The following is a 16,056-nucleotide window of genomic DNA, read 5'->3' as shown; positions in this document are numbered from 1 at the left end:
ATAACAAGCCACCCTTACTTTTGAGCCAATACATCTGCAGTGAGAGCTTCATTGGATTCTGAATCACTCATGGCTCCCTCATCATCATCATCATCTCCGATCATCCTATGGAAAGAAGAAATACGTATACACAAGAGGGGCTCTTTAGCCGCACAGGATTTCAAGCAGAATTTTGGCATATAAAACATATGTCAATATAACACTCAATTGTAGATTTTTATCATTTGTAGTCCACCCTTTGGGTAACTATGAAAGAGAAGAGTATTTAAACAGAACAAATTACCAGGGGTACTCTACAGGGATGTGGATCATCAAACTGACAGTATCTAGGTCAACAATGTTTAGGTCGACAGTCACTAGGTTGAAAGGGTTTCTAGGTCGACATGAGGGTTTTTTTTTTTGGGGGGGGGGGAGGGGTTTGGTGTCGTTTTCTGCGTACCGTGACTGGGAAGCCGAATTAGTGCACAATGTCCCCTCGCAGCTTCGCTCGGCACAGATTACAGTTCCAACCGTAGTAAACGTTGATCGTTAAGTATGAAAAAGATCAAAAAAAGAATTTTTTTTTAGAAAAACTCATGTCTATCTTTTGACCTGTCGACCTAGCACGTCGACCTAGAAACCCTGTCGACCTACTGATTGTCGACCAATAGTGGTCATCCTAAACATTGTTGATCTTCAGACCGGATCACACTCTACAGCATGTCCACGTATGTAATATTCACGTACACTATGGGGTCTATTCGGTTCAAGTCGGATTTCCCGACTTGTCGAAAAAACGTCGGTTTCCAACAATTTATGGTCGAATCCAGATTCTACTTATTCAATCACACTGCCGTTTTTCCAACACATCAGAAAATCAGACTTGTCGGAAAACACGTGGATCAGCGGATAGCCACTGATCCACATGTTTTCTTGGATTCGCGGCCAAATCCGACAGGTTTTAGCCCCGTTTCTGACAATGTCAATCCGATTTTTAAAAAAGTCGGATTGGCATTAGCGGGACATCAATTGAGTATACCCAATTAAATGTGACTTAGAAGAAAAAAAAAATCCTTCAAAGTAAAACATATAGTACAAGAAACATAATTTAAAAAAAAAACGCACATCAACCCTGAGGACCTGAGTGGTAATCTACATAAACTTGTTTCTATTCATAGATTACACAGGTGTGTATAATCTATGAATAGACCCCTTTAAGAGGTAGAAATTCCTTCACTATTATACCTTCATAATACAGTTTTTTTTTATTCTTTTTTATAATTTAATTTTATTTTCAATTGAAAAACAGAGGAATAAAACAATGAGAAATAAATGCAGACAAAAAAATGCAAACGACATCCCTCTGATGGGGAGGACAGCCGTTAACATGTAAAAACTTGTGCAACTATCCCCTTGCACTCCTGACTTAATATTTTTGCTTTTTCGTGGGGACATTTTTGTTTCCTCTACCCCGATTGGCCCAATTATGTACACTTCCACTATTTAGGGTGGTATCCTATTGGCCCTGATGTGGTTTCGGACAATCAAAAAGGCCGGATATCGTGATTAATGACCGATGGTCATTATCGCGGTATCCAATTAGAGGCCGAAAACACATGGGATCGGGGAGAGGTCCACAATCCCATGTGTTATCATGGCTCCGGCTGCCCCTCTTTGCGTTTTATGCTTCGGGTACCTCAGCATAATCCCTGATAGGTGCCGGCATCAGGGCAAAAGCAAGTATGCCAACATCGGGGCTAAATAGGATAGCTCCCGGAGATCCTTTTAGCAGTGGTAAAGCATCGCTGCTAATAGGGTACCGCCCTTATTGTGTTATATTCTGGGAACAAAATCATTGAGTCATGACTATCCATATGAGATACTATATACTGTACTTGTTCCTTGTATGTTTTACTTTGAAGGATTGTTTTGTTTTGTTTTTTAAATAACAGTAATCTGTCACTTGGCATAAATCAGTACAACGGTAATAAAGGATGTGCATTATAGAACGGAATAATCTACATTAACAAATGTGTCCAGCACGCTCTGTCATTCATCTGCAGGTGCTGTTAGGATGGAGGAGCTGCTCTAACCATTTACACTCACATAGCAATTGCCATGTATTTTGTATTTCTTTTCAATTGCGTGTTTAATTATAGTTAAAATCCCATACAAAAAAAACAAACGATATTTATGGTAAGAACTTACCGTTGTTAAATCTTTCTGCGAGGTACACTGGGCTCCACAGGGAATGATATTGGGGTGTAGAGTAGGATCTTGATCCGAGGCACCAACAGGCTAAAAGCTTTGACTGTTACCAGAATGCATAGCGCCGCCTCCTCTATAACCCCGCCTCCGTGCACAGGAGCTCAGTTTTTGTTAACCAATCCAATGCAGTGGCAGGTGAGAGAGACAACAACCGTTAGTAGCCACATACACCACATTCTCACGACAAGAGAAAGTGTCAGCAGCTAATGCCATACCAACCCAAAGAAGCTAAGTGCGTCAGGGTGGGCGCCCTGTGGAGCCCAGTGTACCTCGCAGAAAGATTTAACAATGGTAATTTCTTACCATAAATCTAATTTTCTGCTGCAGGGTACACTGGGCTCCACAGGGAATGACATTGGGGATGTCCTAAAGCAGTTCCTTATGGGAGGGGACGCACTGTAGCGGGCACGAAGACCCGGCGTCCAAAGGAAGCATCCTGGGAGGCGGAAGTATCGAAGGCATAGAACCTTATGAACGTGTTCACTGAGGACCACGTAGCCGCCTTGCACAATTGTTCAAGGGTCGCACCACGGCGGGCCACCCAAGAAGGTCCAACAGACCGAGTAGAATGGGCCATGATGGTAGTAGGAGCTAGAAGGCCAGTCTGTACATAAGCATGTGCAATCACCATCCTAATCCATCTGGTCAGGGTCTGCTTGTGAGCAGGCCAGCCACGTTTGCGAAAACCAAACAGTACAAAGAGAGAATCAGACTTCCGAAGGGATGCAGTTCTCTTCACATAGATACGGAGAGCCCGTACCACATTCAAAGACCGCACTTTGGAAGACAAGTCAGGAGAGGCAAAGGCCGGAACCACGATCTCCTGATTAAGGTGGAAAGAAGACACCACCTTAGATAAGTACCCGGGGCGTGTTCTAAGAACCGCCCGGTCACTGTGAAAAATCAGATATGGGGACCTACAAAACAAGGCACCCAGACCAGACACCCGTCTAGTAGAGGCAATAGCCAGCAGAAACAATACCTTAAGAGAAAGCCAATTAAGGTCTGCCGATTCAAGAGGCTCAAATGGAGACCCTTGCAACGCCTCCAGAACAACCGACAAGTCCCAAGGAGCCACAGGCGGGACATAAGGAGATTGAATCCGCAACACACCCTGAGTGAACGTATGAACATCAGGTAAAGTCGCAATTTTTCTCTGAAACCAAACAGACAAGGCAGAAATATGAACCTTGATGGAGGTCAGACGAAGGCCCGAGTCCAGGCCTTGTTGTAGAAAGGCAAAAAGTTTTGCCGTACTAAACTTGTAAGCGTCATGATCATTAGCGGCGCACCAAGCAAAGTAAGAATTCCAGATCCTCTGATAAATCAGAGCAGAAGCCGGATTCCGTGCCTTCAACATGGTTTGAATGAACGCCTCAGAAAATCCCTTGGCCCTCAAGACGGAAGCTTCAAGAGCCACACCGTCAAAGCCAACCGGGCTAAATCCTGATATACACAGGGGCCCTGAACGAGGAGATCTGGGCACTGCGGAAGTAGAAGGGGACGCTCTATCAAGAGACCCTGAAGGTCTGAGAACCAATGCTGTCTGGGCCATGCGGGAGCGATCAGAAGTAGGATTCCTCCTTCTTGCTTGAACTTCCTTATTACTCTGGGCAGGAGTGACAGTGGAGGGAACACGTATGGCAGCCGAAAGTTCCATGGAATTGCCAGTGCGTCCACGAACGCTGCTTGAGGATCCCTTGTCCTTGCTCCGAAGACCGGAACCTTGTGATTGTGTAGAAACGCCATCAGGTTCACATCTGGAAGGCCCCACTTGTCCACGAGGAGTTGAAACACTTCTGGACGGAGGCTCCACTCTCCGGCGTGTACGTCCTGACGACTGAGAAAGTCCGCTTTCCAGTTTAGGACCCCCGGAATGAATAATGCAAATATGGCTGGCAGATGGCGTTCTGCCCATTGAAGAATCCTGGATACTTCCCTCATTGCCATGCGGCTTCGAGTGCCGCCTTGATGATTGATGTACGCCACTAAGGTGGCGTTGTCCGACTGTACTTGAACAGGTCTGTTCTGTATTAAATGCTGGGCCAAGTTCAGCGAGTTGAACACCGCCCGCAATTCCAGAATGTTTATTGGGAGGAGAGACTCCTCCCTGGTCCACCGACCTTGAAGGGAGTGTTGCTCCAACACCACGCCCCAACCTCTCAGACTGGCATCTGTCGTCAGAAGGACCCAGTTGGAGATCCAGAAGGGACGACCCCTGCTCAATCGATGATCCTGCATCCACCAGTGTAGTGACAGACGGACCTCCGGAGACAAGGAGATCATTTGCGACCTGATCCGGTGAGGCAGGCCGTCCCACTTTGCAAGAATCAGTTTCTGCAGAGGGCGGGAATGGAATGGAGCGTACTCCACCATGTCAAAAGCAGACACCATGAGACCTAGCATTTGCATTGCCGAATGTATTGACACTTGCGGACGAGATAGGAAGCATCGAATCCTGTCCTGAAGCTTCAGGACTTTCTCCTGAGACAAGAACCACCGCTGGCTGCGAGTGTCTAACAACGCCCCCAGGTGCACCATGCTCTGAGCAGGGATCAGGGAAGATTTCTTCCAGTTGATGAGCCACCCGTGGGCATGCAAAAACCGGATAGTCAGATCCAGATGGCGTAGGAGAATTTCTGGGGAATTTGCCAGAATCAACAAGTCGTCCACATACGGCAGGATCCTGACCCCTTGACGGTGAAGTACAGCCGTCATTACCGCCATGACCTTGGTGAAGACTCGCGGAGCCGTGGTCAAACCAAAAGGTAACGCCCGAAATTGGTAATTGAGGTTGCCAACCGCAAACCTCAGGTACTGCTGATGCGACATTGCAATGGGAATATGCAGGTAAGCATCCTGTATGTCCAGGAAGACCATATAATTCCCAGGTTCCAAGGCCAGAACAAAAGAGCGAAGAGTTTCCATACGAAACTTGGAGACCCTCACAAATTTGTTAAAGGACTTGAGGTTGAGAATGGGCCGAGAGGACCCATTCGGTTTCGGGACTAGGAACAGCGGTGAATATTACCCCCTGCCCCTCTTAGCCAGAGGCACCTGTACTACCACTCCTGGAGGGACTGTAACACAGAATGAAGAGTGTTTGCCTTCACCGGATCCGAAGGGACGTCTGTCAGGCAAAATCGATGAGGGGGACGATTTTTGAAGGATACGGCATACCCTCGAGTGACGACTTCCCGTACCCAGGCATCTGAAGTGGTCTTCAACCATTCCTGGGTAAACCCTAGAAGTTGGCCCCCCCACCCTGGGATCCCCGCCCAGTCGTGCAGCAGGCTGGTCAGTTTTGGAAGCAGGCTGAAGGAGCAGTACTAGGTAGACATGCTGTTTTAGCAGAAGCTAAAAGTCAGCCACTATTTTGTTGAGGTCTGCTCCGAAAAGAATGTCTCACTTAAAAGGGAGCACCTCCAGGGTTTTCTTAGAGTCCAGATCCACAGACCAGGACCGCAACCACAGAATCCGGCGAGCCAAAATGGACGTAGTAGAAGCCTTGGCCGCCAGAATACCGGCATCAGAAGCCGCCTCTTTAATGTAATGAGAAGCTGTGACAATATATACGACAGACATTGTCTAGCATGATCAGAAGCGTTGGAAGGCAGCTCAGCTTCCAACTCCTGAGCCCACGCTTCAATAGCCTCTGCAGCCCATGTCGCTGCAATGGGGGGCCTATGCGCAGCACCAGCTAAGGTGTAAATCACCTTTAAACAAGCCTCCACACGCTTATCCGTCATTTTTTCATTAGACATGACGGTAGATACAGGCAGAGCTAAGGATACCACCAGCCGCACCACCTGCGAATCCACTGGCGGGGGTGTCTTCCAATTTTTACTTAGCTCCGCCGCAAGGGTATAGCGAGCCAGCATCTTCTTGTGAGGTGTGAATTTCTTTCCTGGATTTTCCCAGGATTCCTGACGTATGTCAACCAAATGGTCAGAGTAAGGTAAAACTTGTTTAACCACTTTCTGACGTTTAAATCTGTCCGGTTTCTTAGGGGCTGTATCAGGCTCTGAGTCATCAGTAATTTGAAGAATTAACCTGATAGCCTCCAACAAGTCAGGAACATCCACCTGTAAAACAGATTCTTAATCAGAAGCAACAGAATCAGTGTCTGCGGGGTCAGTATATACGCCATCCTCATCAGAAGAGTTGCCTGGGACGTTAGTGGATTGTGAGGAAGTAATGGCCCGCTTAGAGGATCCCTTGGTCTTAGGCGGGCGAGGGTTAGACTTCTGTTTAGTCAGTGATTGATTCAATTGCTTTAACTGAGTGGACAGTTGATCTGCCCACGGCGGATTAACCGCAGGGACCATAACCGGTTGTACCGGTACAGGAGGTCCCATAGGGAGCGCAAGTCTAGTTACCAGCGTATTCAAAAACGTGGAGAAAGTAGCCCAAGGTGGGTAATTTTGAACCCCCGTTGCTACGGTCCCACTGGGGGGTTAGGAACCACCAGAACCTGAACCCTCAGCTGCTATATTCTCCTCAAACGTGTCGGTAGCATCACCACCACGCAATGTGGGATCAGCCCCGTCGACCCTTGTAGCTGACAAATCTGAAAGCTCAATTCTAGGCAACCCAGTACAATATCAGCAGCACAACACCTGACAAGAAGCAAGAGTAGTGTATCAGCACAAACAGAGTTCCAGAAGTATATGGTGACTAAAAATCAGAGAAAAATACACAATAAGTATATCTTGTGAAACACCTATATTAATAACCACCCTGACGCACTTAGCCCCCTCAGGTTACAGAATATAGGGATAATAATCTGAGTGAGATACACAAAATGGAGGTCACACAGCAGCTATATGCACACACATACAGTCACATTGTACAATGCAGAAATTATGACATGCAATAAAACTGCACTGGACTAGCAATACATAGTTATACTAAAGTATAGCTATACACTTAATAGATATATCAATGCATAGTAGAGACTGGATGTATATCACAGGGTACTTGTACTAAATAACCCTCACTAAATGCACTGTTTCTTAACTAACACTGTCAGCAGACATGTAGAATACTTAAGTGTCCTGTAAAATGCACAGCGCTGACATGCAGGCGGCTTTACAGAGGAGGATTTGCCCAAACAGTCCCAGGATCAGCTCAGCTTGTCCTAATGGTGCCCAAACGCTGACAGGGAGTGAGGGAGAGATAGAGATGCAGCTCCAGGGCGGGAACATTTACTCTAAATGGCGCCCTGGGGCTGGGGCTACAGGTCAAAGCCTTATCCCCTTGCTGGACTTCACCACCGGGTACTGCAGGCTTTATAGCAAACGCTTTTTTAGTAAAACTGACCTGTGCCCTTGCCCTGGTGGTCTAGTGGGGTCCCTGTACTGCCACAGTGTCCACGCCAGCGCGCGCAGCCCGCCTCCCACCGCCCGCGACGGATCGCGATTTCCAGCGGGTCCCACCTGGGGGACCCTCTTACCTCCTCCCTGAGTGCGGCCATGCGATCCTGGAGAGCAGCGGTGGGGTGTGTGACTGACAGCCGAAAACCGGAGCCTCCGCTGTAAGTACCCGGCAACCAGGGCGCAGGAGTATACAGCGCCACTGGGGGAGGTGACGGAGCTGCAGCAGGAGATGTCTGACTGACATCTAATACTCACAGTGTATCTGCTGCAGCCCTTGAAGTTTTCATTTTTCACTTTAAAAAAGCTCTTCTGAGGACTGCTGGATCAGCCCACCTGTTGTATGCCTGCACTGCATGGCACAAAACTACTAAACTGAGCTCCTGTGCATGGAGGCGGGGTTATAGAGGAGGCGGCCCTATGCATTCTGGGAACAGTAAAAGCTTTTAAGCCTGTTGGTGCCTCGGATCAAGATCCTACTCTACACCCCAATGTCATTCCCTGTGGAGCCCAGTGTACCCAGCAGCAGAAAATAGGATTTTAATTACCTACCGGTAAATCCTTTTCTCGTAGTCCATAAGGGATACTGGGGTTCACTTAATATGAAGAGGTCCAAAGGAGCCAGTGCACTTTAAATTTCTTCAACTGGGTGTGCTGGCTCCTCCCCTCTATGCCCCCTCCTACAGCCAGTCTAGGTAAAACTGTGCCCGAAGGAGAATGGACATACTTGAGAGTAGGAACAGAACAAGCATTGAGTGGCGAGATTCACACACCAGCACACCATAATATAAACCGACCAGCAACAGCTGGTAATAAAGCAGCTGAACAGGTAAACCTTTACAAAAGAAATAACTGCAGAAAAGTTAGGCGCCCAGTATCCCTTATGGACTACGAGAAAAGGATTTACCGGTAGGTAATTAAAATCCTATTTTCTCTAACATACATAAGGGATACTGTGGTTTACTTAATACGATGGGGACGTCCCAAAGCTTCCCGAACGGGTGGGAAAGTGCAGCGACATCTGCAGCACCACCTGCCCAAAATCGGTATCCACTTTGGCCAGGGTATCAAACTTGTAGAACCTCACAAAGGTGTTCTTCCTCGACCAGGTAGTAACTCGGCATAGTTGCAAGGCCAAGACTCCACGGAAGCCGCCCAGGAAGACCCCACTGATCCTATAGAGTGGGCCTTCAGAGACTGCGAAACAGCTAAAGCTGCCGACACACAGGCCTGTTGGATAGTCAATCTAAGCCAACGAGCAATGGACTGCTGAGAAGCAGGGCAGTCCTTCTTCCGTGCATCATAGAGCACAAACAGGGAATTCGTCTCTCTGATCCGAGCTGACCTCTTGATATAGATCTTCAAGGCTCGCACAGCATCCAATGCCTCCCGAAGAGCAGAAGTGCCAGAACTTGACAGAACCACAATAGGTTTTTCAAAGTGGAAAGCAGAGACAACCTTCGGCAGGAACTGCTGCCGAGACCTGAGCTCTGCTCTGTCTTCGTAAAAAACTAAGTATGGACTTTTACACGATAAGACCCCCCATTCGGAGACACGCCTAGCAGATGCTAAGGCCAAAAGCATGATTGTCTTTCACGTAAGAGACTTGTCCTCCACAGATTCCAATGGTTTGAAACATGAGGACTGTAAAAATTCCAAGACAGCAGTTAGATCCCAAGGTACTGTGGGCGGTACAAAAGGAGGTTGGATATGGAGGACGCCTTTTAGGAATATCTGGACTTCCGGGAGTGTAGCCAATTTTCTCTGGAAGAAGATAGACAAGGCCGAAACCGGACCTAGATGGAGCCTAGGCATAGGCCCAAATCCACACCAGCCAGTATAAATTGTAGGAACGACCCAGATTGAAATCTGTTACAGGATACCGTCGTCCCGCACACCAGGAGACATACTTGTTCAGATGCAGTGGTAACGTTGTGATGTAGCCCCTTTCCTGGCTTGGATCATGGTTGAAACAACTTTTACGGGAATTCCCTTATTGGATAGACTCTCCCGTTCGACCGCCATGCCGTTAAATGAAGCCATTGTAAGTCCATGTAAAGCAACGGACCTTACTGAAGAAGATCCCCTCATAGTGGTAGGGGCCACGGGTCTTCCACTGCTAGGGCCAGAAGCACTGCATGGACAATCTGGACAAACAGGATTGCCTGAACCCTTTCCCCTTTTTATTCTTTTTAGAATTCTCGGAAACAATGGAATCGGAGGGAACAGATATACCGAATGGTATATCCAACGCGTCGTCACTGCGCCCACTGCTGCCGCCTGAGGGTCCCGTGTGGAAGCAATAACGATGCAGACTCTTATGAGACGAGACGCCATCAGGTCTATCTGTGGACAGCCCCACTAGCCTGTTATTATTTGAAATGCCTGTGGGTGTAGACCCCACTCTCCTGGGTGTAGGTCGTGTCTGCATAGTAAGTCCGCTTTCCAATTGCCTACACCTGGAATGAATATGGCCGAGAACACACTTGCATTCCCTTCTGTCCAGAGTAGTATCTTGGATACTTCCCTCATGCACGCTCTTGTTTTCGTCCCTCCTTGTCGGAATATGCAGGCCACTGCCATGGCATTTTTCGACTGGACTTGTATGGCCTGATCTCGAAGAAGATGGGAGGTCTGAAGCAGAGCAGTGTATAATGGCCTGAGTTCCAGAATATTTATTAGAAGACCGTTTCGTGGTTTGACCACCTGTCCTGGAACTGAAACCCATGGGTCACCGCTCCCCAACCTTGGAAGCTTGCATCCATTAGTAGAATCCAAATACCTGGATTCCTAAGATCCAACCTGCTGACAGATGGGAGGTCTGTAGCCACCACAGGAGGGAAATACAGGCCTGCGGTGTTAGGCCTATGATCTGGTGCAGCTGCAGGAGTGAACCTGACTATTCGATCAGGAGATCCAGCTGGTATGTCCTCGTACAGAATCTGCCGTACTGAATTGACTCGTATGAGGCTACCATCTTTTCAAGTAGACGTATGCAAAGGTGTACCGATACTCTATCTTAGCTTTGTCCATCAGTAGGAAAAAACTTTGAGCTACCACGTCCAGGACCATGCCCAGAAATGAATCCTGTGTCGAGGTGAGATTTCTGTAATTACAGAATCCACCTGTGTTGTGTTGAAAGTCGTGTTATGATGCTGATGCCGTCCATCAGCTCTTCTCTGAACACTGGTACTAACCGCAATTCATCCAGGTATGCAACAATGTTCACCCCCGAGTACGGCATCGAAAACTCGTCTCCACCAAGGCAGTCATGAATATCCATAAGGTAATGTGGCCATATTAGGTAAACATTCTGATATCCAGTGATACCAGGAATTGCTCTTCATAGACCAGAGATTGCTGGTCTCAGAAATTCTATCTTGGAGTTGAAAACCCTCAGATGGGGTTTAACGAGTCGAGATTCAAACCTGGTCTTACCAAACCGTCCGGCTTCGGTACCACAACGGGTTGGAATAGTATCCCTTGTTTTCTATGAGGCGGAACTAGAACTATAGCTTGGGGCTGACCCAGTCTTAGTACAGCCTCTTGCAACATCTCTCGCGATTCCATGGAAATGTGGAGTGAATTTAAACACACTCTTTATGCCAGGGTAAACAGATCTTTTACCCAGGGACCAAGGCAGGAGCTTTTTTAAATATGCTGGAATATTTAAGACGGGGCCCTATCCTGGGACCCCGCAGGAGTGGGAGGACCACCTTCATTCCGAAGTGTTTATGGAACAGAATTGGTGCTCTGTTTCTGTGATTCTATGAAACAGGTCTGTTTCTCCTCTGGTGTCTCTGTTGCATTGAGGCACCACTGGCACTGCCCCAACGCTTGCAACCCTAAAATGGTGATCTCGGGTAAGCACATCTGGCAGGCGTAGCCACGACGGTAGGTACGTGGACCTACCAGTAGTGATCCGTGAGATTCCTGAACCCCACACTCACTAACCACTGACATAACCATAAGCACTGCGAGCAGGGAATGTCATAGTGGTACCGCAGTACCAGGTTAATGCGTGGAGTGGACAGAGCAAGCTTGTTACTCATCTCCCTGTTCTAAATATTCATATAACACAGGGCTGGCCAAACCAGTCCTCGAGATCTACCAACAGTTCACATTTTTCAGACCACCTAGCTAGTGCACAGGTGTAGTCATTACTAATTAAGATGTGCTGCATTCATTCCTACCTGACAATTCTACAGGTCTCCAGGAGGCCTGGAAAACATGAACTGTTGGTAGATCTCGAGTACCAGTTTGGCCAGCCCTGATATAACATATGGCTCCCAGATAGGGGCGTATCAGACATGAAAATAAGGACAGATACTACCTTTGATCTTGGCCAGAAGGCCAAGAAGCGATGCACAGGCATTTATAATGCCTATTTTTTTGATCCCCTCGCATAGGAAGAATTTAAACTCCTGCATATGCTGCATAAGTATCATAAGCCAGCCGGCAATGCTTTCTCGTTTTAACCCTGCTAAAGGTTACCGGCCTATGTACCAATGGCTTGTGTAATCCAGCAGCCTACAGAGATGGGTCTCTAATAGCTATGTATTAGACATCAGTTTTCCATTTCGTGGTAAAGTACAGGGAGAACATATAAACTCCATACAGCCCAGGTTGTGATGGGCACAGAACCCCAGACCCCAGTGATGTGAGGCAGCAATGCCAATCTCTGATATATATAACCCCCTTTGAACTGGTATTACTGGGTTTTTTGTTTTGTTTTTTGGACAGAATTGAAATTGAGATATCTACTTTAGGGGTTTTTTCCAAACCTTTCTATCCTCTGGAGGGAAAGTAAGGCTGTATATGAATTTCTTAGTCACATGAATAATCATATTAGGCAGACTCCATGGTCCCCTGAATGAGTTACCAGTTAACTCCTTAATGTGGACTTTTCTGTGTACATAAATATCTGGTATATTTACACAGATCTTATAGCATAATAATTAATCTACTCTTTAAAAGGTAGAGAATTTTTATAACCTCTTAAGAAGTACAATCATAAGTCTTAGCAGCAACTAGCAAGTTTTCCCTTATAGTACAAAGACAGGCACACTGTGGCCTATGTAATCATTCCCCTCTGCCTGTAGGCAACGTTGTATCCATATTAGGGTGTGGCTGATGGCTGCTGAGAACCACACCACACAGAAGTAGTGATGGACATCAATGGTCGATGTTTCCGAACCATCAATGTTTTTCTTTCGATGGTAGTGGTTTTTAAGCATTTAATGGTGCCCTCCCGATATTTTTTACCATTGAATGATAGTCATTCGATGGTGGCTTGTTTTTTCCAATTCCCAATAGCTTTGCCTCCCCTTGCTGCTGTGTCTGTATCAGGGAAACTTCCGAAGTTCGTTGGAGGTTGTCTGACATTCTCTCTGCTTCAGACATGAGCCTGCTCAGTCAGTCCCCTCACCAGTGGCAAACGCAGGATTTTAAAAGAGGGGTTTCTAAATAATGCGCTGTGAGCTATGGGGGACATCGCCGGAGGGGGGAGCTTTCGCTCCCCCGCTTCAGCAGACAAGATGTTAATCATACCTCCCAACTGTCCCGATTTTCGCGGGACAGTCCCGTTTTTTGAGGACTGTCCCGCTGTCCCACCCGTGGGCCGCAGTGTCCCGCGGTGGGGGGGGGGGCAGTTGGGAGGCTCTGTCTGTCGCTGCCCTGCTTAGCAGAGCAGCGGTGAACAGACGCTGTGTGCATGCGCACAGCGTCTTTTCACTGAAGTCAGAGGGAGAGGGGGCATGCCAGCGGCTCACAGAGCGCTGGGCATGCCCCCTCAGTGATGAAAACGGGGGCGTGGCTCGCGATCGCGGGTCCTCCCGCGAAGCCACGCCCCCTTTACATGGGCCACGCTGTGTCCCGCTTTCAAAGGGGACAAAGTTGGGAGGTATGTGTTAATACATCTTGTCGATGTCCCTTCCTGCTTCGCCTCGATAATGAGGCGAAGCAGGAAGTGTTATAGCAGCACGACGCGTGGCGCTATAAATAAGAATTTACTCACCGGTAATTCTATTTCTCGTAGTCCGTAGTGGATGCTGGGAACTCCGTAAGGACCATGGGGAATAGCGGGCTCCGAAGGAGGCTGGGCACTCTAGAAAGAATTATGACTACCTGGTGTGCACTGGCTCCTCCCACTATGACCCTCCTCCAAGCCTCAGTTAGGACACTGTGCCCGGACGAGCTGACATAATAAGGAAGGATTTTGAATCCCGGGTAAGACTCATACCAGCCACACCCATCACACCGTACAACTCGTGATACTATATCCAGTTTTACAGCATGAAAACAACAGAGCCTCTCAACAGATGGCTCAACAATAACCCTTTGGTTAACAATAACTATTTACAAGTATTGCAGACAATCCGCACTTGGGATGGGCGCCCAGCATCCACTACGGACTACGAGAAATAGAATTACCGGTGAGTAAATTCTTATTTTCTCTGACGTCCTAGTGGATGCTGGGAACTCCGTAAGGACCATGGGGATTACACCAAAGCTCCCAAACGGGCGGGAGAGTGCGGGTGACTCTGCAGCACCGAATGAGAGAACTCCAGGTCCTCCTCAGCCAGGGTATCAAATTTGTAAAATTTTGCAAACGTGTTTGCCCCTGACCAAGTAGCAGCTCGGCAAAGTTGTAAAGCCGAGACCCCTCGGGCAGCCGCCCAAGATGAGCCCACCTTCCTTGTGGAATGGGCATTTACAGATTTTGGCTGTGGCAGGCCTGCCACAGAATGTGCAAGCTGAATTGTACTACAAATCCAGCGAGCAATAGTCTGCTTAGAAGCAGGAGCACCCAGCTTGTTGGGTGCATACAGGATAAACAGCGAGTCAGATTTTCTGACTCCAGCCGTCCTGGAAACATATTTTCAGGGCCCTGACAACGTCTAGCAACTTGGAGTCCTCCAAATCCCTAGTAGCCGCAGGCACCACAATAGGCTGGTTCAGGTGAAACGCTGACACCACCTTAGGGAGAAACTGGGGACGAGTCCTCAATTCTGCCCTATCCATATGGGAAATCAGATAAGGGCTTTTACATGATAAAGCCGCCAATTCTGACACTCGCCTGGCCGAAGCCAAGGCCAATAACATGACCACTTTCCACGTGAGATATTTCAGATCCACGGTTTTTAGTGGCTCAAACCAATGTGATTTTAAGAAACTCAACACCACGTTGAGATCCCAAGGTGCCACACGAGGCACAAACGGGGGCTGAATATGCAGCACTCCTTTCACAAACGTCTGAACTTCAGGTACTGAAGCTAGTTCTTTTTGAAAGAAAATCGACAGAGCCGAGATCTGTACTTTAATGGAGTCAAGTTTTAGGCCCATATTCACTCCTGCTTGCAGGAAATGCAGAAATCGACCTAGTTGAAATTCCTCTGTTGGGGCCTTTTCGGCCTCGCACCATGCAACATATTTCCGCCATATGCGGTGATAATGATTTGCCGTAACATCTTTCCTGGCTTTAATAAGCGTAGGAATGACTTCTTCCGGAATACCTTTTTCCTTCAGGATCCGGCGTTCAACCGCCATGCCGTCAAACGCAGCCGCGGTAAGTCTTGGAACAGACAGGGCCCCTGCTGTAGCAGGTCTTGTCTGAGCGGCAGAGGCCACGGGTCCTCTGAGATCATCTCTTGAAGTTCCGGGTACCACGCTCGTCTTGGCCAAACCGGAACCACGAGAATTGGGTTTACTCCTCGCTTTCTTATTATTCTCAATACCTTCGGTATGAGAGGCAGAGGAGGGAACACATAAACCGACTGGTACACCCACGGTGTCACTAGAGCGTCCACAGCTATCGCCTGAGGGTCCCTTGACCTGGCGCAATATCTTTTTAACTTTTTGTTGAGGCGGGACGCCATCATGTCCACCTGTGGTTTTTCCCAACGGTTTACCAGCATCTGGAAGACTTCTGGATGAAGTCCCCACTCTCCCGGGTGGAGGTCGTGTCTGCTGAGGAAGTCTGCTTCCCAGTTGTCCACTCCCGGAATGAACACCGCCGACAGTGCTAGTACATGATTCTCCGCCCATCGGCGGATTCTTGTGGCTTCTGCCATTGCCATCCTGCTTCTTGTGCCGCCCTGTCGATTTACATGGGCGACTGCCGTGATGTTGTCTGACTGGATCAGCACCGGCTGGTGTAGGAGCAGGGATTTTGCTTGACTTAGGGCATTGTAAATGGCCCTTAGTTCCAGAATATTTATGTGAAGGGAAGTCTCCTGACTCGACCATAGTCCTTGGAAGTTTCTTCCCTGTGTGACTGCCCCCCAGCCTCGAAGGCTGGCATCCGTGGTCACCAGGACCCAGTCCTGTATGCCGAACCTGCGGCCCTCTAGAAGATGGGCACTCTGCAGCCACCACAGTAGAGACACCCTGGTTCTTGGAGACAGGGTTATTAAGCGATGCATCTGAAGATGCG

The 16,056-nt window shown here is 48.1% G+C and overlaps 1 protein-coding gene and 1 pseudogene across 2 annotated transcripts in view; both read right to left on the bottom strand.

Annotated features, from left to right (window-relative positions):
• Positions 1-16,056, bottom strand: part of LOC134909483 (protein phosphatase inhibitor 2-like) — an 89,261-nt gene that overhangs the window by 29,876 nt on the left and 43,329 nt on the right. The window contains exon 3 of one of the 2 annotated variants that reach the window (XM_063916406.1): positions 19-105. The exons of the other annotated variant lie outside the window; for it this stretch is intronic. Within the exon in view, the coding sequence (XP_063772476.1) occupies positions 19-105 (87 nt within the window). The remainder of the gene's footprint in view (positions 1-18; positions 106-16,056) is intronic. 2 annotated transcript variants of the gene reach the window in all.
• Positions 11,877-11,987, bottom strand: LOC134913247 (U2 spliceosomal RNA; annotated as a pseudogene).

Source organism: Pseudophryne corroboree, chromosome 4 (genome assembly GCF_028390025.1).
Source record: "Pseudophryne corroboree isolate aPseCor3 chromosome 4, aPseCor3.hap2, whole genome shotgun sequence".
Classification (NCBI taxonomy): domain Eukaryota; kingdom Metazoa; phylum Chordata; class Amphibia; order Anura; family Myobatrachidae; genus Pseudophryne; species Pseudophryne corroboree.
The sequence above is the reverse complement of the archived record's forward strand: the minus strand, read 5'-3'. Positions and strand labels throughout refer to the sequence as shown.